The sequence below is a fragment of the Drosophila takahashii genome, chromosome 3R, assembly GCF_030179915.1.
Source record: "Drosophila takahashii strain IR98-3 E-12201 chromosome 3R, DtakHiC1v2, whole genome shotgun sequence".
In the NCBI taxonomy this organism is placed as follows: domain Eukaryota; kingdom Metazoa; phylum Arthropoda; class Insecta; order Diptera; family Drosophilidae; genus Drosophila; species Drosophila takahashii.
The window spans coordinates 1,931,610-1,954,877 of NC_091681.1; the positions used below are offsets into that span (position 1 = coordinate 1,931,610).

The 23,268-nt window shown below is 39.5% G+C and overlaps 1 protein-coding gene across 5 annotated transcripts in view; it reads left to right on the forward strand.

The window, feature by feature from the left end:
• Nucleotides 1-23,268, forward strand: part of l(3)80Fg (dnaJ homolog subfamily C member 16 l(3)80Fg) — a 426,789-nt gene that overhangs the window by 48,570 nt on the left and 354,951 nt on the right. Inside the window, exon 1 of one of the 5 annotated variants that reach the window (XM_070216482.1) lies at nucleotides 18,664-18,700. The exons of the other annotated variants lie outside the window; for them this stretch is intronic. Within the exon in view, the coding sequence (XP_070072583.1) occupies nucleotides 18,679-18,700 (22 nt within the window). The 5' untranslated portion in view covers nucleotides 18,664-18,678. Of the gene's footprint in view, nucleotides 1-18,663; nucleotides 18,701-23,268 lie in introns of those variants that run through there. 5 annotated transcript variants of the gene reach the window in all.

A 23,268-nucleotide genomic window follows, 5' to 3' on the forward strand; every position in this document is an offset into this window, starting at 1 on the left:
AATTAAGAACGATTGGTAAAGTTTTACTTTGATATCTTTAAAATTGTGGGAGTTATTAATATTGGCCAAAAAAAGTGGTCAAATCCCCAATAGTGCGCCGGTATTAGCATTTAATGGTTGGATATAAGTTATAACGGAGGATACCGGCGGTACCGCGTTGGCAGAAGGTTGATTGTTACGGCACCAGGATCAGGCTCAGGATAAGAGCCAGGGGCCAGGTCTGGACAGATAGACTTAGGAGTTACAAAACTAAGCACTGGAGCAGGAATTGCCAACCTAGTAGCAGACATGGCGGATTCCAAGGTAGGGACCCGGCAGAGGAGGCACCAGGTTATTCGAGGATACGCAGTTATTATCGATTTCACTGATGATGGCAGAAACTAATAAAACGTACATTCGTGAGCTGTTGGAGGAGCCAAGATTCCTCATGTATGAGGGTGGATAAGTAGGAATGATATGGTTCATTAATTGGTCAGTTGGAGGAGAAGAAATCATTGTTGGAGTTTCCTTAATTATTATTAGCTCATTATACTGCGACTCAACGGCTATCAGCTTCTCGTGAAGGTGACTAAACAGCTTTTTGATCTTTCTGAAGCTAGTCCGTGTTTGCCGCATGAAGGAACGCTTCTCATCCGTAATGTCACGGCACGCCGAGCGGGTCCAAAGAAATCCAATTCTTTTGGAAATTAGATCTCCAATGCGACCATGTACGCCGACACCTGCGCACTTACAATGCGCAGTATTCTCGCATAGCCAGCACAACAAATAAGTTTCGCCAGCAATAACGCCGTTGAACTCGCATTTTTTCGCTGAACAGGATAGACTTATTATACCCCTTACTCGTAGAGTAAATAGGGTATATTCTATTCGTGCAAAAGTATGTAACAGCTAGAAGGAAGCGTTTCCGACCCCATAAAGTATAATATTCTTAATCACGGTCTCTAGCCGAGTCAATCTAGCCATGTCCGTCTTTCCGTCAGTCTGTCTGTCTGTCCGTCCTTATGAACGCTGAGTTCTCGGAAACTACATAAGCTAGAAGGTTGAGATTTCCCATACATATTCTTTGGCTTCCTACGCAGCGCAAGTTTGTTTCAGCCCACAATCGCCCACGAACGATTCTAAAAAGTGTCTGGCGGCCACATTTTTAAAGATTTAAAAAATGTATAAATGCAATTTTAAAGTGTTTATAAATACCTATTCAAATTTAGAAGACATTTTTCAAATCGGACCATTAATTTAAAAGTTATGCGCAATCAAAATTTTTTATATACCCATGTCCCTAGCACTCCCTTTAGCTGAGGGACGGGTATTAGATAGTCGGAACAGTAACCCGACTATAGCGTTCTCTCTTGTTTTATAATGCACTTAGGTCACTGGAAGAACGGCAAAAGACGTGTGGAGAGCAGCTAAGTCAATAGCAGCAAGCTAAAACGTTCCGATTCAAGAGCGTAAGTTAGCAGGAGAGTTTGCACTGATCGGTGAATTTAGGCGACGTGCACAAAGCGGAGATAGGGAAAAGTGCCCTTAGAGTGGTAACGGACCGGCAGCTCCGAAAGGCGTACTGAAGGAGAGCGGGAGAGTAAAAGCAACAGTACAATACTTGCTGTGACAAACGTGTACATGATTAATTAGCAACCACCTAAAAGAATAACTGGTAAGCAACGAGTTTGCCGCTTCTCTAAATTTTTGCGATACAACAATCAGGCTCTAACTTCGTAAGTTTTAGCTCTGCATCTCACCTCCATTTATCTGTGTCATGATATCAATTATACCTAAGTCTGTTCAGGGATTAGCCAATTATCCGTTATCGCTGACAAGTCAACTATTTTGTTTATCGTTTTCGAGACTTATGGAATAGGATTTCGCGATAGGCAGTCTACGTGTGCCATTTAAGTTTCCTTTCTACGCTAAAATCGAATGCCTGCAAGAACGCCCACCATTGGTGTACTCGTGGTGTCAGTCCAGCATTTGTGCGACTCGCTTTTAAAAAACTTTCTACCATGCAGATAATGTCGAAAGTGTATGACAGCATTATACACGGCTAAATTCTCTAGCTCATTTGAATGATATTTTGATTCTGAAATACTCGATTACCCTACATTTACATTTCATTTGCACCTATGGTTTAAGAACCAGCTCTTTCTTTACCAAAGAAACAATAAACACTGATGTTTATATGTGAGAGTGTCTAAAAAAACGTCTGATACCATTTTAGAAGAAGCATAATGTATCTACAATATTTTGGCCTGATTTAGCGTCATCACACTATGCACGTTCCACCATAGCGTTGCTCGACTCAAAAAACAAAAATTACACCAGTTTACAAAAAAAAAATTGATGAATTACGCACTTCATGAAACTATGATTTTCGGTTAAGGTACATCTGCCTAAGTAAGAAAAGGGCACTTTTAATTTTTTGTATGGTACAGTTTTTTTTTAAGTGTAAAAAGTTTTTGACGCTTTTTTAATTTCTAACTCGAGCTGCGATTAACCTTTTTCGGCCATCGAAGACTCATTGCTCCACATCCATTGATTGCAAATTCTGTTAGTGTTGGAGCCCTAGATCACGAAAATACCACTAATTTTTTTTTTCGATGGCACAGTTTTTTTAAAGATTTCTTAAAGTTCAAAAGGTTTAATTTCGGACTTTTTTCGAATTTTTTCCAATATTTCGGCTCTTATCGACCCAATTGGGCCAGTTTTCGTTTCATTTTAAAGTCAATAAATCAGAGTTTAACTTTGCCATACAGATCATTATGATTGGATAAGTGATGACAGTCCAGCAGCTCGAAAAATATGAAAAATGTGTTTTTTGGTCTACTGTAAGTCGGCTGTATATATCGTAAGAACTCAAAATAAATCCGTTGAAAAATAATTGGTACAAACTTAAAGTTTACATCCTACCGAATAAAACAAGCTGGATATGGCCCAAATCCATGAAAAATTGGATTTATGGTGGATTTTTAAAGTTCGGATTTTTCAACTTTTTTTGGTTGACAGAGTCGAAATTTAAGATTTATCATAGGCGGTCACATGTAAACCAAAATGAGTGGTGACGGCAGGATATGAGCCGGAATATATGTATATCGTAAAAACTCGAAATAAATCCGTTGAAAAATCATAATTGGAACAAACTTAAAGTTTACATCCTACCAAATAAAACAAGCCGGATATGGCCCAAATCCATGAAAAATTTGATTTATGGTGGATTTTTAAATTTCGGATTTTTCAACTTTTTTTGGTTAACAGAGTCGAAATCTAAGACTTATCATAGTTTTAAGTTGCTAATCACGCTCAACAAATTAAAAAAAATTTCCAATGAACCGTTCTAAAGATATTCGGAAAAATCCAGATTTTCGGCACTTTTTTTATAAAACCTAACAGATCTCAAAAACCATTAGAACAATAAACAACAATTATCTTGACATTATTGTGAATAATATCTGTGATAATAGCTTTAGTTTTATGTGTGTTTCTTCTTGTGATGTTTTAGATTCGGTTCTCAAAGCTAAGTCGAATGCGGTACGGCTTGATAATGTACACCCTAGCTTCATAAAAATAATCCTGCCAAAAATCATTAACAAAATAACGTATGTGTTTAACACTGCATTTACGACTGCTTGTTTTCATAATATCTGGAAAATGGCAAAAATTATTCCCGTCCCCAAGGCCAATGATGAATACAGACCTATACCTATTTTGCCATTTCTTTCTAAGGTCTTTGAACAATTAATGGCACAACAGATCAATTTATTCTTAGGCCAAAATTAATTAATGTGCAATAACAATCTGGCTTTCGAAAATTTAGGAGCTGTACAACTGCGATATTAGATATACCCGAGAACATCAAACAGAAACTCGACAGTAACCAGATGACATTTTTAACATTATTGAACTTCAGCAAAGCGTTTGACACGGTTAACCACGAAATTTTGTGTACAATATTTTTTAAATTCTACAACTTTTCTGGACCCGCTGTTAAACTCATATAATCATACTTGAGTAGTAGAATGCAAGCTGTTTTTACTGAAAGTGGATATTCAGAACCACTCTTACTAAAGCCTGTCGTGCACCAAGGCTCTGTGTTAGGTCCACTTTTTTTTCAATGTATGTAAACGATTTACCAACTGTATTGTCCAACTGTAATGTCCACTTGTATGCTGAAGACGTTCAAATGTATGTTAGCTGTCCTATAGGAAAAATATTAAACTGTGTAGATATATGTAACGTGGCATTGTCAAATGTTAGTAAGTGGGCAACAAGCAATGGTCTGTCGCTTAATCCGTTTAAATGTAAGTGTATCGTTATAAGTAAAAAATCCTCAAGTCTCTCAACACAAGTTAAACATTGCATTTAATAACAGCTAGATATGTAGGGGAGAGGTCTGTAGGTTGGGACGGTCTGTAAGTTGAGACACTCAATTTTCTCAAAACTTATCGACTAAAAAAATTGTTTTTATTTTTTTTTTGTTGTTCTTTTTAGAGACAAAACTTTTGGGGAAGACATTATAAGCCAGGCTATAGCCAGATTTAAGCTGTGAGAGTCGTGTTCCATTTTTCAACAAAAAAGTTTTTGTCTTTTTTTTTTTTCAAAATTTTATTTAAGATTAAGGTAGTACTATATATTAGCGGGCTCACCCCCGAAATTCGCAAAAAAATTATCCTCGATGGACCGCGTTTTCTTAAGAATTTACGTGCAAAAAGAACTTGGCGGTCGGCCATGGTTCTGTTGTAATTGAATTTCAAAGTTCCCGGGTTTGCTATAAAAAACAAGTATGCTTTTCTAACGTTTGCTATAAAAATCATATATGTATATATGTACCCTTTTCCTTTTTTGTCAAAATAAGACTAATTTAAAATTCCAAACATCTCACAAAGTCCTCACAACGGCGTAAAAATGATCCTCGATGGACAGCGATTTCTTGAGAACTCTCATAACCATGGATGACCTCATGTGTATTTATACCCGTTACTCGTAGAGTAAAAGGGTATATTAGATTCGTGCAAAAGTATGTAACAGCTAGAAGGAAGCGTTTCCGACCCCATAAAGTATATATATTCTTGATTAGGGGCACTAGCCGAGTCGATCTAGCCATGTCCGTCTGTCCGTCTGTCTGTCTGTATGAACGCTGAGATCTCAGAAACTACAAAAGCTAGAAGGTTGAGATTTCCCACACATATTCTTTGGCTTCCTACGCAGCGCAAGTTTATTTTAGCCGAGCGCCACGCCCCTTCTAACGCCCACAATCGCCCACTAACGATTTTAAAATGGGTCCTGCGCCCACATCTTTAAAGATTTCCGAGAAGTATAAATGCAATTTTGTTGTGTATATTTATACTTATCGAAATGTAGAAGACATTTTTCAAATCGGACCATTCATTAAAAAGTTATACGCAATCAAAATTTATATATCTATCTCCCTCGCACTCCCTTTAGCTGAGTTACGATTACACTGTGCAGCATTTTTAGTGCTTTTTAAATTTACCTCGATGGATGCTATATTTTTGGATTCGTTACGAATTTCCAAGTTAAACTGCGTTTTCCAAAAAGTTCCCCGACGCAAGGATTCTTAGCAAAAGGACCTCAAAGTTCGAAAAATGCTGAAATTGGCCAACTTTGCGGAGCTCTCAGAGGCAAATGGATGCATGGTTTGATTCGATGTTAAAGTTTTTTAAAAGATACACTCTTTATCTTTTAAACCCCATACTTAAAAAATTTTTAAGATTTTTTTTAAGGCAGAAACAAATTTTAGAAAACATAGTCAAAAAACATAAAAGTATACAGCTGCGGACAAAATGGTAGTAGTGTTGCCGCCCTGTGTATTTAAAAGTTTGTTGTTGTAATTGATCTTTTCCTGGTAATATTGTATTGATTATAATTTTACTATTAGACTAATTGGATAAGAAAAAATTACAACATGAAACTTTTAAAAACACAAGACGGCAACACTGCTACTATTTTGACCGCAGCTGTATGTTTTTCAGTTGTTTTTTGGAATTTATTTCTGCCTTAAAAAAAATCCTAAAATTATTTTATGTATGGGGTTTGAAAGATAAAGGGTGTATCTTTTAAAAAACTTTAACTTCGAACCAAGCCATGCATCCATTTGTCTCTAAGAGCTCCGCAAAGTTGGTCAATTTCAGCATTTTTCAAACTTTGAGGTCCTTTTGCTAAGAATCCTTGCGTCGGGGAACTCTTTAGAAAACGCAGTTTAACTTGGGTATTCGTAACGAATCCAAAAATATAGCATTCATCGAGGTTTATTTTTGATGCTGCATAGTGTTATTAGTCGGGACACCAACCCGAGTACAGCGTTCGAACTCTCTTTAGCTGAGTGACGGGTATTAGATAGTCGGAACACCAACCCGACTATAGCGTTTTCTCTTGTTTTATTATGATAATCAGAAGAAATCGCGGTCCAAGGAGGATTATATATTTTAACCTTCCTTTTAGTCTTTTCCACCCAAAACCAAACAAAGATTGAATTTGTTTTTCTGAGCGACACAACAACCCTTATTCAGCTAAAACTACTTGTTTAACACTGCACAAGAGAAACTGCGCCGCAAGCGAAAAAAATGCACTACTTTCAAATACTTCCTATTCGGGAATACTTCAGCAGAGAGATTTCTAGGCCATAAAAGGTTCTTAAAGAAAATACCTGGAACTTTACCTCAATGGTGGTGCGGAAAAGTGTTCATTAAAACTATTTAAATTAAAAAAATTCTACATTTTTTTTTATAGGAACTCATTTAAACAATTAAATAATTTTATAGGAACTCATTTAAACAATATATTATTTTTATAGGAACTCATTAAAACGTAATTACTTTGATTGAAAATGTGAGAAAAGCACCCTTGTTTTTTATAGCAAACCCGGGAACTTTGAAATTCAATTACAAGCGAACCATGGCCGACCGCCAAGTACCTTTTGCACGTTAATTCTAAGAAATCGCGGTCCATCGAGGATAATTTTTTTGCGAATTTCAGGGGTGAGCCCGCTAATATATAGTATTACCAAAATTAATAACGTCCTTAAATTAACTTGGTAAGAGATTTAAAACATTAGTATATTAACTGTTAACAAATTAAAAAAGAATCAGCTTAATGTGACAGAAAAAAAGCTATTAATTTTTTCCCGAAACATCCCATTTTGTGTATGTTGGGACACTTTGAGCGTGTAAGTTAAGACACCCGTTTTTCATACAGAAAGGCCTTAGGCCAACAGAGGTCGCTCTCTGCCTAGTGAATGTTCAAAGAACCTTTTGATTTTAATTGTTATTTGGTCTAAGTTCTTAAAAAATGGTTGGGAAATAATTTAGGACGAACTAAAATTGATTAAATTAACATAAATAAATAGTTCCTTATAGTTTGGAGTACTTTTTGTGTGAGTATTATTGACTTTTAAAAGTGTCCATACTTACAGACCTCTTTTCAATATGTCGTTTTTTGGCACTTTAAAAAAAAAAAATGTTTCAGTATTATTGACTTTTAAAAGTGTCCCAACTTTTTTTCGTTTTTTATTAAGCTAATAGACCTTTCGATCAGTACCAAATGCGTAAAGTTTCATAAGTGAATGTCGAAATGGCAGCTTAAAAACAAGAAAGGAAGCTACCTTCGGCCAGCCGAAGCTTATATACCCTTGTAGATAAAGTAATGCTTACTTGGTGCAGTTCCAGGAATTCCTATTTTGTTTTTAAGTAGTCAAGAATCAAAACGCCTACTTCCTACAAAGTTACAATGAATTTTCTTTTATTTGTTTGAATTTTTCTATGGGAGCCTTAAGATATAGTGGTCCGATCCGGCTCTCTCCGACATATGTACTACCTGCAATAGAAAGAAGACTTTCGGGAAAGTTCGCATGGACTAGACTCGGCTATTGGTGCTGATCAAGAATATATATACTTTATGTGGTCGGAAACGTCTCCTTCACTGCGTTGCAAACATCTGACTGAAATTATAATACCCTCTACAAGGGTATAACAAAAGGTGTACCAACCTACAGACTAGAGCCCTGCACAAGTAACCTGACTTGTTTGTCAAACCTTAAATCCAACCGACCTACTTAAAACCCATTTGACTTGGGTCGTTTGGGTTTGGGTATTTGGGTAAGTGAGTCAATTTTTACCCAAACCCAAACGACCCAAACCCAAACGACCCAAACCCAAACGACCCAAGTCAAAAGGGTTTCAAGTAGAACAGTTCAGGTTTAAGGTTACCCAAAGAAAAAAAATTGATTTTTAAATAAGACGATGATCACAATTTTCACAGCTCATCGTCGCGAATTCTTAAGGGGTTATAAACAGTTGTGCCGCACAAAAAAATGAAATTTTACCGATTTTTTTTCGACACCAAAAAAAATACTTATTAAAAATGTTTTGCCGGCGTTGTTTAGTACATGTTTCTGGGTACTTATAAACATTTTTTCATAAAAAAATATTAAATAATACAAATGTTATGGCCAAATTCCAAGATCGTCTTTTTTCGATGGTGACTTGCGGTGAACATCATATTCCAAGAACGGTTCATCTCAAATCACCAATTCAAAAAAATGTCGTTAGTATATTGTATTGCCTAGTCCCTGAACGAAGGATTTGTAAAAATTTTGATTAAAAAAAATGGCGACTGTTTTAACAAAAAATGTACTTTTTCAAGATATACAATTTTGGATTTTATGCTCTAAAAAAATAAGTTTTGAAAAAAATGGAAAATCCTTCGTTCAAGGACTAGCTATTGTTATAATAAATAAGTGGCCAAAATTTGGTGTCGATCGGATTAATAGTTTTTTAGTAATCGTGTCCACCGCAAAGGTAATTTCGAAAAAACAAGATTCTGAGACAATCGCGTTTAAAGTTTCAAGTTTGTAACGGCCGATGTGCCGGTAGTGCGCTAAAAATAACTACAACTTCGGTTCTAAAGCTCCGATCGTTTTGAATTTTTTTGAGAGTATTCTCAACAGTATATACTTATAGAATATGCAACAAAAAAACAATCGATTTTTTCATCTATCACAACTATATATAACCCCTTAATGACGACTGACAATTTTTTGTCACAAATGTTGATATCAGAACTGTTGAAGGTGCGATCGTCACTAGTTTTTTACCTCGTTAAGAGGTGTTTTTATTTGATATCAGAAGTTTTTGTTTGTTTACTTTTGCACTCATACGAGCTAATAGATACATTTAAATTTACATTTAATTTAATTGGTCAATCATAATTTTAAATCTATTGTATTTAAACGAATTAAGTTAAAAAGGCGTTGAAGTATTTCAAAATAGCTTTTAAACGAAGTATAGCACATGTCTGTAGATTTAGTAGTGTAACACTTACAAACTAACGAAATTAAAGCTATTTTTAGCTTTTTTCCCGCTAATGTAGCGGGTTTTTCCAAAAGTCGTAGAACAGAAGACTCCTACACGGAACTGTTAGATGCAAATTAACTGATTCCATGACCCTAAAAACAGTTTGGATACGCACATGCTTAATTCAATGCTTAGGCAGCGTAAGTTGTTTTGAGCTGGCAAAAAAGGCTTTTTTTCGTTTCGGAATAACTTTTAATTTAAAAGTTTTAAACGTGATTTTTTACAGTAACATGACATATACCAAAATTTAAGGAATCTCAAGGGCTATACAGTTTGCAGTTTTAAAGAAAATCGTTAGAGCCGTTTTTGAGAAAAATAAAATAAAAAAATCTAAAAAAAAATTAAAAAAAAAAAAATTGTTTTGTGCATTTTTTTTAAATATTACATTTAGACAAATTACATATAGGAGGCGCTTAAAGCATTTTAAAATACCTTTCAAACGAGATACAGCACAAGCTTCAGTAGTTTAGAAATTACGTCCTTCCGTATTTTAGCTATTTATAGCTGCTTTCCCGCTAAACTAGCGGGGTTTTTCTAAAAGTGTTCAAACTAAAGTTTCTTATATCGATCTGTTGAACATCGTATAAAATTTTCAGGACTTTAAAACCATGTTTTGGCTCACACAGACAAACTTACAAACAGAATTAAATTTTCATTTTGACTAGGCCCCCTCAAATTTTTTTTCAGTATAACTTTTGAACGGAGCGTCCGACTTTTCAAATATGACCTAATATGACGCTTATATTAAGCGCATTTTAAGTAGGAATACAACTAACGTAGTGCGAGGGGACTGGCCCCAACAGATCCAAATTTCTAAATTTTACTTTTTCACTTTCACCGCTCTCTCTCCCAAACCAATTAATTTTCTTGAGGTCTTGGTATCGTTTAAATTTTAGCAATACCTTTAATTTGGTGTATTACTCATAAAGATCGGTTTATCGCAGCAGATTTTCAATTTTGCGGCTATATATAGTAGTCGCCTTCGCACGCTCTCCTTGTGCGCTTCGTCACTTCATGGACTGCCGTCCTTAGTGATTCGGAACAAGCCGGATCGGACAACTATATCAGATAGATCCCATAGGAATGATCGAAAAAAAAACGTTCAAAAAGTATATCTTAGGTGTGTTTTGACATATAACCTTATACGCTTGAGGATAACATTTTTTTAATAATTCCGAATTTCGTATTTAATGTTTCATATTGGGACGATTATCACTATGGACGGCAGGTCTATGTAGTGACGAAGCTCACAATTGTAGCAGAGTAAAACACGCACCAGTTCAGGTCGGGATCACTCCAAGGACTGACCCTCCCTCTTTTATTCTCTCCTTTGCTAACATTCTCTTAACGACTAGAAACTTTAACAGAGTGCCCTGGAAGCATTTTCTATCGCGGAAGTCACTATTTAGTGACGTCTAGAAGATGAAAACGTTCATCCGCGATATCGCATTCGGATATTCTGAAGTGACTTCCAGAAGTGACTTAGGCGACACTTCTAGAAGTAGTGGAACATTTCTTCCCGACGGGGGTGACGAAGGCGATCCGATTGCGATATCGTGCAAGTCACTTGTAGAAGAGTCGCCGAAGTCACTTCTGGAAGTTACTCAGAAGACACTTGTAGAAGATACCTTAAAGTCCCTTTCCCAATTGCAAAATGGTTCAAAAGAAAATATGTTTTTTGTGCTCATTTTTCATGTTTATTCTTTCAACACATTTATTGAAATATATAGTTACAAAAGCATTGCGGCATTGTTGTATTATTTTAGTTAATTCCAGTTCCGCGTTTCGTCTATGAAAATGTTTAAAGCAACAAAAAAATAATTAACATTGTGCCATATAAAAATCGGAAAAGGTATTAAGCTTTTATAATTAAATAAGTGGAGTATAGTTAAGTTTTTGGTTTTCCCAGAGTTTCACGTCAAGTAATTCCTTTTGTTTTCGCATGACAATCCAATCACTTTAATTTTTGATGTAAATATATATTTAAATATTGTAGTTTATTTATATTCCACGGTTCACTCCCCATTTTATCACAAACACAGAAATTCAGAATAAATCGCACTGATCACAAAGAAATCTCGAAACAAACTGACGCTCGAATTCAAAATACAAAGTGCGTAACTCAAAGAGAAAAATGGGTAGTTTTCAGGTATAAACAGAGAGCCAAGAGCGGACTCTACCCCAAAAACTTAAAAAAAATAAAACGAAATTCCTTTCTATCTTCAATTTAACTTCCAGAAGTGAATTGGAAGATGTTTTTTCCCAATTGGTTTTGTTTTTGTAAAATGTGTTCTATCGCCTTTTCATCGCTCAAAATTGTCTCAGAAGTTACTTCTTCGCGATCGCAAGCATTTTTAGTAGTCAAATGTGTTCTATCGCCATTCTATTGTCCAGAAGTGCCTCAGAAGTTACTTCTTCGTGATTTGAACCCTTTTTGTTTTTGTAAAATGTGTTCTATCGTTTTTCTATCGCCTAGAAGTGCCTTAATAGTAACTTCTCCACGATCGTGACCCTTTTGTTTTTGTAAAATGTGTTTTATCGTATTTCTATCGTCCAGAAGTCACTAAGAAGTGACTTCTTCGCGATAGATGTATATTTTGTTTTTGTAAAATGTGTTCTGTCGTGTTTCTATCTTCCAGAAGTTACTAAAAAGTGACTTCTGGGCGATAGGCGATAGAAATATCGACTTTCTGCTTGCAGGGGCAAATAATTTGCATCAAGTTGATTGCTGCATACTAATTTTACAAGTTCTTTGCAGCAAAATGGTAACACTTGTGGTTATACGTGCAAATTTGATTGCAGCAATCAAGTTGCTCTAAATTTTTTGCATCGTGTGTACCTAGCTTTAGCGGGTGCAACGGCGAAAGGTTAAAATCGATTTTTAACACAATGTGCTTTTCAATAAATTTAACACCAGCGCCAAGAATCACAAATATCTTCCGAGTCACAGTATACAAATGTCGGCCCGGTTGTAATTCTCAAATTAGAGTCCATTAATGACAAAATTGAAGTTATACGAGGCAGACTAAACAACAACTTAGTCTACAGTTGCTTGGATTTAACTCCAGTGCCGCAGTTTATGTAAACGAGCAACTCTCCCAAGCAGTGGTGGCCAGCAGAAGCAGCACACATAAATTGAAAGAACGCATTCCTTTTGTGTGATTGCGAGCATGCACAAATTTGACTGTGTGCGTGACGTTTTTCAGCTTGACAGTGTCCATGTGCGTCGAAACGCTGCAGCGCGCTGGCAGAGCAGCGACAGAGAAGTTGCCTATCCCGTGGGCCCTGCGCGCTGCCTCTGCTGGCCACCACTGCCCCAAAGCTCTGTTATCTTTAAAGAAGCAATGAGAATGAAGAAGGCGAAATTGATATCTGCTGTGTTCACACGCCGTGGTTTTATACATGTGAAAAGCAGTGGAGATTGAGGAGAAGTTCGCTGCATTGAACGCTTGGAAGAGCTTTCCTCTTTTCACACACCCGCTCTTAATTTAACGAGCTCTGCAGTTCTTAATTCATCTTTATCATATGCTGCTGCTGCTGGGGGAAGTCATAGCTTTCGAGATGCTACTCATAACTAATATAATTTATTTAAACTTTGGATATTTTTTGCTAGTAATATGCATTAATAGTGTGTTAAATATGTGCCGTTAGTGTTCAAATATGTGTCAATAATGTGTATGAATATAATAAATAGTAATCCCACGTTTAGATATGTCATAATCAAATAGCTATGCATTGATTCGAGTTCCCCGAAATTTTAAGCAAGGCCTAATGATATGCCATTTAAATGCTTAGAGTCTATGTCAGAAAATGGTAGAATTCAGGTATTTGTTTGTCAATATAATTGTCGATATTGTACGTATTTTAGAAACATGGTTCCAGTCAAATGTATACTTTATACCATTCAGACCGTGTGGGTCACGCTGGGGGTTGCAATTTGTGTCATTCTAAAATCAAATGTAATGTCATCGAACAACAGCCTTCTGATAGCCATATAGAGAACATTTCCCTAAAAATTTCTAATGTTAGACATAACCCATCGAGTATATTGGTTAGCTGTATTTTTAGACCAAGCAAACAAATAGACTAGACAAATATAATAGAAGTATTCGCAAGGAAAACTCTTAAATATAATGATACATTCCTGACAGGAGACCTAAACAGTAATATGCTTCATGATTTTGGTCTTCGAAGGATCTGGAGTCATTGGGGTAAACATTGTTAGTTCTGTGATACCTACTCACTATACTAACAATAATAACCAGGGGCGGACTAAGACAACTCGCCGCCCTAGGCAGTTTTGATTTTGCCGCCCTAGAACGCAGCCTAATTTTCGCCTAGGTATTTTATGTAGTGTTGGTGGTACATATAAAACTGAAATTTTTCACATTCTACTTTTTCTTTAACCAATAAGGGATTATGTTGATTATATTTGTATTTTTTATCTTACAAAATGGCGGCTTTGGGAACTATTTTAACAGGCTAGATTTTAAAAAAGTAGGCCAGCTGCGGATCGACTACAGGTCGCTGTGTAGATTAGATTTTCATAAAACTAAGTTTATTTTGGTCAGAAATAATGTATAAACTTGTTGTGCACTGAAAAAACTTGAGAACGAAAAAATCAAGAACGAATCTTCTTGATTTCAGTATTCTTTCCTATAACTTTTTTGAGCACTAGTATTCTTGAAATTAAGCGTAAAGTGCTCTTGATTGTGTTTTTTGAGACAACATCATTCTCGATTTCGTTTAATGAGCATGAACATTCTTAAAATCGTCCCCAATTTCGTCTCAGAGATTAAACAAAATGAAAGAGATTAAAAATGAAAAACATTCTTTCTGGAATTTTTCGCAAAGTTTCCAAAGTACTCTTTGGATCTCACTTAATGCTCGTCCGGTTCGAAAACCGGTTAAGGCAGAGTAAGTAAAAAGATTTCAAAGTGCACATTTAAGTTAAATTTAACATTTCCTTAACAATTAATAGATTAATAATGTATGAAAATAGTTGTTATGTTACTAATTACAAAAAAAGAAAATTGTGTTCTGTCCGGGATATGAACCTCGTACCCCCGAGCCCAAAATAGTATCAGAACCTAGCATTACTACATTACAACAATATTTTCTTTCGTGGCAGAATGCTTTTGTAAGTTCAAAAAAGTTGCAACATCAAACCTTTAAAAACACAGGGCGGCAACACTACTACTTTTTTGACCGCGGCTGTATGTTTTTAAGTTTTTTGACTATGTTTTCTGGAATTTATTTCTGCCTTAAAAAAAATCCTAAAAGTATTCTATGTATGGGGTTTGAAAGATAAAGAGTGTATCTTTTAAAAAACTTTAACATCGAATCAAACCTCTGAGAGCTCCGGAAAGTTGGCCAATTTCAACATTTTTCGGACTTTGAGGTTCTTATGCTAAGAATCCTTGCGTCAGGGAACCTTTTGGAAAACGCAGTTTAACTTGGGAATTCGTAACGAATCCAAAAATATAGCATCCATCGAGGTAAATTTTTGACGCTACATAGTGTTATTCTTCTTGAAACCAAGAACACTTACTGAAATTAAGAATACTTATTTTAAAAATAGTGCTCTCAAACCTAGAACACGTCTTCTTGATTTTAGTAAAACCGTTCTTGGCTCACTTTTGAGGAAATACTGAAATCAAGAACGTTGAGTTCGGGTTTTATTCTCGGTGTGGACGTATTCAAAGTTAAAAATAACTTTTTAAATATTTTTGTTGCTGTTTTCAAGTTCAAACAGTGAGTAATATAATTACAAACATTTCCGTAACAGCAGCATGATGATCGAATGATTACTTTTGAGGTACACGATCCGCAGCAGAGGAAAACATGGTTTCGAGAAAAACGCATTAAAAGTAATAAAATATATCTACTGCGCAAGGAAGGTGGGTGTCGACATCTTGGTATAAGTTTCAAAATAGTTCGAATTTCTTCGTGACACATTCTTAAAGAGTTATTTTACCAATTTGAGAAATAAAAAAAATTGAATTATTTTTCCTTTACGTATGTATCTCCCCGCTTTCGACTGTTAGAAGTTTGCCCTGAAATTTTGCCGCCCTAGGCAAGATTTCTGTTGCAAAAGCAACTTCCAGAAATTTTGGGTATCTGCAGCTTCGACTGTTTCTACCTACTGAAAGCAGCAGCTAAAAATCAGAAAGCAATGACTTGCTACTGCTTCGACAGTCGGCAGTTCTCGAATTTTGCTTTTGCATCAACTGCAACTGCCGACATTTTCAGAAGCAGCAGCAAAAGCAACAGCTTATATTAAACTGTTAAAGGCAGTCGAAGCAAGAAAAATTTTAAATTATGTGACTTGCTACTTCGACTGCAGCATTTAAAACACTGCATCTATCACATCATGAGCCTGTCTCACCAATGCCCATGGCGCGACATGTTTCTATGGACCCGGTTCGACCGTTTAGTGTTACCTTCGCGGTCGCCAGTAGACCATGTCCCTTCGCTCGTCTGGGTTCATTCTTTTGAAGAGATGCAGCCGATAGGATCGTGTAATCCCTGATTGCCAATTTTTCAGTCGGAAATGGTTGAATTGGTTGCGAGCATTGGCTGTCTTCCACTTGCTTGTTCATCCAATATTTTCAGCATGCAAGATTTTCGTTCCAAGAAACTTAGAACGCTTGGTAGAGTGGGCACATCTGTGGGTGCGTCGGCAGCGTCCTCTAATGCTGCTAGTGTTGTAAGGTAGTTTTCTTCGGCTGGAGTGTGGCTCAGTCTGGCCAGGATCCCCTTTACAGAAAATTGATAAAGGATGGGACATGGATGGGAGCTGACTGGTAGGCGGGCGCTAGGTGGAGTTGTCCGCCCCCTTTAATCGATCAGTAAGACTGAGGAAAAATGTTTATTTGGTATACAAGAGGGTAATACAGACCCCGCGGATCACTCTTCGGATACGCCTATGGGGAAAACAAAAAGGAGGGCACCATATCTCTTTAGAGGAGGGCGCTCTTATATCGTACTAGTTCATTATTTGTGGGTGGTGTGCCTGGATTACAGTCTAGCTGGCACGCCTGACTCCCCTCAGCATTCACCGATGGGGTCACCCGTGCCCCTTTGACCAAACTTGTCGGAGTCCCACTGTACCGCCAGCAAGCGCTGGTGGGGCAGGGCGCCGTCAAGTAGTAACGCCGGATTCGAGCCTTATTCTGGGGTCAGTCTAGAAAGAGGTTATTTTCCGGTCGGCTTGTCCGACCCCGGGCAATAAAATAGACATGCAATAATTTATACTCCGTTTTTCAGCCAACAACTCAGGTTTTTTTTATTTAAGGGGTTATATACCTTTTTTTTAAAAAAAAAAAAACGAAATTTTTTTTTTGCTGAATCCTAAAGTATATCCCCTAGAGAACATCTTCCCAAATTTTCATACAGATCCGAATAATAGTTCGATAGGAAAACAGCGTTTTGACGCGCTCGACTTCAATAGTTGCAACGTCAACGTAAAACTTTGAATGCGTTTATCTCAAAGTCGTGTTTTTCCAAAAGTGCCTTCGCTGTGACCACGATTGCGCAAGAACTATTTGATCGATCTTCTTCAATTTTTTTTTAAATTATTCGTAATGATTGTGCCGAGTTCGTGAACGATTCAGTTGTTATGCGCCAATTTTAATTTCGCAGATCAGAATTTTTTAATAAAATTTTTAGAACTTGAAAAATCAACTTTTTGGAAAAATTGTTACTGTATGCAGAAAAAAGGAAATATTCTTAAAAGTAATCGTTCACGAACTGAAAATAATACTATACTAACTAAAAATTTTTGGTTTTTTGATATCAGTTGACCTGCTGGACTTCCATCGTGGTCACCGCAAGCCGCTATAAAAAAAAAAGGGCTCCGAAAGAATTGCCATAACTTCGTAAATTATTCATATTTTTTCAAGAACAAAGGCTTGTTGTTTCGATAAGAACATGTACTATCAATAAATAATAACTTCACTGTCATAAAATAATTGCTACACACCAAAAAAAAAAATCAAAAGTTCCCTCAATTTTTTCGCTCAAAAAAGGTATATAACCCCTTAAGAATTTTTTTCCCTTCATGTTCTTAGTTTAAATCTCTCTGCTTATAATCTTTGCCAGTTTCCTTTACATATTTACAGAGTCTTTATATCTAGCCCTTGAGCACCGAATACTAGGGAAGGGGGTGTCTCTAACCTACCCAAACCGTACAACACCGCATCGAGATCGGGAAAAACCTTTGCAAACACGTGGCTGGTGGCCAGTTTGGGGTTTTCGTGGCCACTCGGTGCGGGTCTTGCGTCTCACTCACCCATCCTTTTACACACGCGCGTCGGGTGTGTGTGTGCGTATTTTTCCTGCGCAGGTCTCCTCGCCGCTGGTCCTGGGCCGGGAGATCTACGCCACGTCCTCGTCCTGCTGCTTCTGCCTCTGGCTGTCCAGCGTCAAACGACCGCTGGGGTTTTCTTGCGGGGGTGGGCTGGGCTCCTCGATGTGTCCGTTCGCTCCTGCTTGTCACTTGTCGAGGCCAGAGTCAAAACGACCGCTGGGCTCGTCCACCACAATCCGTGTCACTCGACCGCTCGGAAATCACAATCCGTGTCACTCGACCGCTCGGAAACCACTAACTCCTCCATTCTCTTCAGCTTCTTGGTTTGGCGTCGTTTTCTTGAAAAACTTCCAAGATTTTATCTTCCTCTCGTTCGCACTTAAGCGGGCCCTTGGCGCGTTCCAGATTTTCGCTAGTGTGCGAATTCCAGTGTGTGTCGCGATCCTATTCTCCTCTCACTCACTCCTCGGGATAAAGTTGGCGCGTGCCAGTTTTCGTGGTGAGTTCTCGCGCTTTGTGTGTGTGGGTGAGGTGAGCTTTGGTTCGCTAGCGGTGAGCGTTCCGCTTGACTATTGTGTGTGGGGGCTCGTGCCTAATCTTAGCCTACGATTAATACTAGACTTATACTAATACTTATCTAAATACTGAATTACTTATTTAAATTATTAAATTTGTGAGGAGCCGTATGGTTCCTTACAGTGTCTTGTAATCGAGCTTTCTTCGTATTAGGAATCCCAAAATTGGATCCCATGTCTGTGTGTCGATTTCTAGACCTTTGAGTGTACTAAGCGATTTTTCGACTGTGTCATGAAGGGACCGGAGTTGCAACGCTGACCCATTGATGTGCGCGTAATCTACTATTTGTGAGATAGCGGTAAAGATTTCTATTTTTCCCTTTTGATATCCAGTTTTTAATCGTTGCCAAGTGTCTTCATATCCGCCTTGGGAAAATGCTGTATCCGTTAATATGTTTCTTGCTTCCCCCTTAAGTGCACTTTGAAGCAGATGTCGCGGAATTGTGGCCATTGTAAGTATTCCCCAGCAAACTCAGGTAGGTTGACTGGTAGTTGGGATAACGTTAGCTTTAATGGCGAGTTATCTCTGCGTAACAGCGTCGTCTCGTATTTCAGCCCCCAAAGTAGGCTACGCCTGTGTGCTTATATTCAAAGCAAAACAAGAGAGAGCGCTATAGTCGGGTGCCCCGACTATCAGAAACCCGTTACTCAGCTAAAGGGAGTGCGAAGGAGATAGAGATAAAAACTTTGATCCGCCGTAACCGTAAGGAATGGTCCGATTTAAAAAATTTGTTCTACATTTCGCTAGGTATTGATAAGCATTTAAATATTGAAATTTGTAAAATCGTATATAAGCGATTGTGGGCGTTAGAGGGGGCATGGCACCGATTTGAAACAAACTTGCGCTGCGTAGGAACTCCTAGAATCTGCATTCAAACTGTCAATCTTCTAGCTTTTATAGTTTCCGAGGTCTCAGCGTTCATACGGTCGGACAGACAGACGGAAAGCGCCTTCTATGTCTAGGAAGGCTGCCAGGGAGTATTCCTTGTTATGGAACCCTCTCTCTATACAAGATACTAGGGAGTGTAGGGCAGTATCTGTTGTTCTACCTTTACAGTACGCATGATGTGCATTGGAGAGTAAACTAGGGTTGGTAGTTAGTCTGATGTGTGTGTCAATTAGCCTTTCCAGGGTCTTTAACAAGAAGGAGGAGAGGCTTATTGGACGGAAGTCCTTTGTAGAGGTGTGAGAGGGCTTGCCGGCCCTTGGTATAAATATTACTTTAATGTCCAGCCATCTGGATGGTATGTGCCAGACAGCCGTGGAATATGACCGTCAGCCATGGAAGGGTTGTATCTATTGTCCGTTGTATTTGGGCCGGGAAAAAGCCGTCAGGGCCAGGTGATTTGAAGGCCTTAAAGGAGTTAATTGCCCATTTGATGCGTTCAGGATTTGAAATGTTGACTATGCTCTGCTCGTCCAGGTTCTCCTCTAAGTGGAGGTCCTCTTCTGCTTGAGTGATTTTAGGGAAGTGGGTGTCTAGCAGGAGTTCTAAAGTGTTCTGGCTTTTTCCCGTCCAGGTGTCTTCATTGGTTTTTAGGTATCCAACGGTACAGGAAGCTTCGCTCTTGTTGTATTTAGCTGGGTGGTGTTCGACCAAGGCGGTTTGTGCTTTGTTTTGACTGTTCTGGAGGCCTTTTTAATGGCCTCATCACAGATGTCAGGGAAAATATTAATTTTCTAGTTTATGACTGTCGAGTATGTGAGTCGGTGGAGTGTTTAGGTTTCTATCGAGGAATTTCTTTGTAGTAACCCCAGTTAGTGCATCATAGATTTCTTATGTTCTCGGGAGGAGGACATTTTAGAGATATTGTGAATTCTACATAACGGTGGTCGAAAAGGAGTGTTCAGTTCCCACTTTCTACTCGTCAAGATGGTTAAACAGGGAATCAGATATCAGGGTAATGTCCTGAACTTCCCTCCTATTTCTAGTGATGAAAGTAGGGTCATTACCTTTGTTGCAAATGAATAATTTGGATTGAAGGAGATAGTCATAAAGTAACTTACCCCTTTCGTTCGTATTTGTACTTCCCCATTGTGTGTGGTGTGAATTGGCGTCTCCACCCAGGATGAGTTCCTTAGATGAGTGTGTGTGTATGAGATGCTGTGTTATGATGTTTGGTAATTGCCCCTCTTGGTCATGGGCCAGGTAAGCGATGATATGATGTGATGTGTGTGTGAGTTTAGCTCCAGCCTGACCGTGGTAAGCTGTGGGATTAGAAATGTGTTAAAGTGTGTTTTAGTGAGAATGCAGGACCTAGGTCTATTTTGCCCGTTTGGTGAGGAGGTATGTCACCACTATGTCCTGGAGCACACTACGCCCCGGTCGGGCCGTGTCATGGGTGCACAACTGCTTCAGATTCTCAGTGAGCTCTGAATCAGTCGACACGTAACGTTGCCCTGTTACCACTCTGCATCTGTGCAGTCAGGGGGCGGTCCTGGGTTTTCGTCCAGCTTTTTTAAGGCCACCGTCGCAAGTGCCCGCCTAACCTGACCCCACTGGTTCCTTGGGATCCTGCCGCCTTCATCGTTCTGGTCGATGACGCCGATGATCTTCCGATCCTTCACCACTTCGGCAAAGGACCTAGACCACGTGCCGCGGCTGGTTGTCTTGGCCTTCTTGCTCGCTGGTTGAGCCACTTCGATCGACCTCTCCCGCTTGTTGCTATCGCTGGTATCTTTGCGGGGTCGAAATCTGGAATTACCGCCTTAGCCCAGGCTATGTCCACCTGGATCTTCAAGTAGTCCTCCTTGGATTTCTGATCCTCGGGCTCCCAGCCAGATTGACTCTCGGCACGGTTTGAGTGACACCTTTGTCCAGCTGGAGGTGAGATGAATGTTAGGGGAATAGGGAAGAGGTAGACTTGTGTGATAGGAGATAGAGTAACTCACCCCTTTCGTACGTATTTGTACTTCCCCATTGTAGGTGGTGTGAGCTGGCGTCTCCACCCAGGATGAGTTCCTTAAATGAGTGTGTGTATGAGTTGTTGTGTTATGATGTTTGGTGACTCATGACTCATGACTCCTCTTGGTCATGAGCCAGGTAAATCGATGACTTTTTTTTTATTCCTTTATTAACAACAATGATTATCTAAACTAACAATATATTGACTATGCGTGATTGGGGGCGACATCGCTCGGTACCGCCGCAAGGCATTGCTTCGCGCGAAAATTGGCCACCTAAACCGCTGCTCCGCTCCTTTCCCTCTCCAGCAATCGCAGCGTCCGCAAAACGCTTGCTGCGAATGCTGCTGCTGCCTCCCTCGTCCTTTGATTCCCTATCATCAAGGGAACGAGGGTTTCAGGTAGGACTCTTGCCCCGGTTATCTCCTCCAGCACTTGGCGCTCGTGGTTGAACCGGTGGCACTCAAACAGGACGTGCTGAGCGTCTTCCGCAATCCCGCTACCGCACTCCGGGCACCCATCCTCCGTCTCGTGTCCGTACTGCTTTAGGTAGCTCCGGAAGCAGCCGTGCCCGCTTAGCGCCTGCGTTAGGTAGTAGTCCACCTGGCCATGCTTGCGATTTACCCACGCCTCGATGCAGGCGATGAGCTTGTGGGTCCACCGTCCATTGCTCGAGATATCCCATCCTTTCTGCCAGTTGCTGACACTCAGCATTCTGGAGCGGGCCCTGGCCTCAGCTTTGGCCCTCGTATCTTCTTGGATGAGACTCAGGGTGGTCCGGATATCCTTGGATTCCCGTACCAGTTCTCCCAGTGGGACTTGGCCAGCGATAACTAGAACCGCATCGTCAGAGATGGTTCTAATGGCGCACGTTATTCTGATAGCGCACAGACGATATGTCGAGTTGACCTCTCTCATGTAGCTATCCTTGGCCGTGGCCTCCGCCCACACTTGTGCAGCGTACAGCAATTGCGAGGAGTATCCTCTTGTCCTGTTTCGCAGGATCCTGCAAAGCGATCTTGTCGTCTCCCTTGCTTTCGTGTTACTCGAGGTGCTCGCGGAACTACAGGCGCGTGTCTGACATCACTCCCAGATACTTCAGGGCACGCTGAGACTGAATTGTAGTCCCACCGACCAGGATCTCCGCCGTCTCCACCTGCTCCTGCTCGAGATTAGGACAGCCTCTGTTTTCTGTGCTGCCAGTTCCAAGCCCGCCACAGAAAGCCACGCCTCCACCGCTTGGATCGCCCTGTTGGCAGCCGCGACTATTGTTGGCACATCGGCGAAGTCGACTATGCCGGTGTTGCTTGGCATTGGGAGCTTGAGGACACCGTCGTACATGGTGTTCCACAGCAGTGGCCCGAGCACCAAACCCTGTGGAACTCCGGCAGTGACCACGTAGATCCTTGGTCCGGAGGAGGTGTCGACGGACAGCTGCTTTTTGCTGAGGTAGCTGTGGACTACGTTCAGAAAGTATCCGGGGATGTTGAAGGACCTTAGTGACTCCAGCGTCCTCCCCCAATCGGCCGTGTTGAACGCATTCCGGATGTGGAGTGTCACTACAAGGCAATACTCCTTCGTCCCACCCTTCCATCTTGTGCCTGCGATGGCTTCAGCCGCAATCCTGGTTACTTTACCGATCGCATCTAGGGTTTATGTTCCCTTTCGGAACCCATATTGGCTGGGAGAAAGTCCTCCAGCGCTCTCAAGGGCGGCGCACAGTGGCGCCTTGGGCCAAAAAACGTGCAATAAATCACTTTTTCGACTTTGTCCTAGACCCATACCAATCGACAGGTAATTGATCCACCATTACAAATATGTAACCCTTTTTCAAATCAAAAAATTTTTGTAAAAGATATGCATTTTCAAAGTTGAATAATTTTTCACTTAAAAAAAACACACAGTTTTTAGGTAATTTTTCGCACTTCCGGGGGGTTTTTCTTAAAAACTAGGCATCGAATCGCTTTGCTTCTTTTTTCCACGGATTGGTGTGTTAGTTAAGAGTAAAAACAAGAGAGAACGCTATAGTCGGGTTGGTGTCCCGACTATCTAATACCCGTCACTCAGCTAAAGGAAGTGCGAACGCGGGTTGGTGTCCCGACTAATAATCGGAACT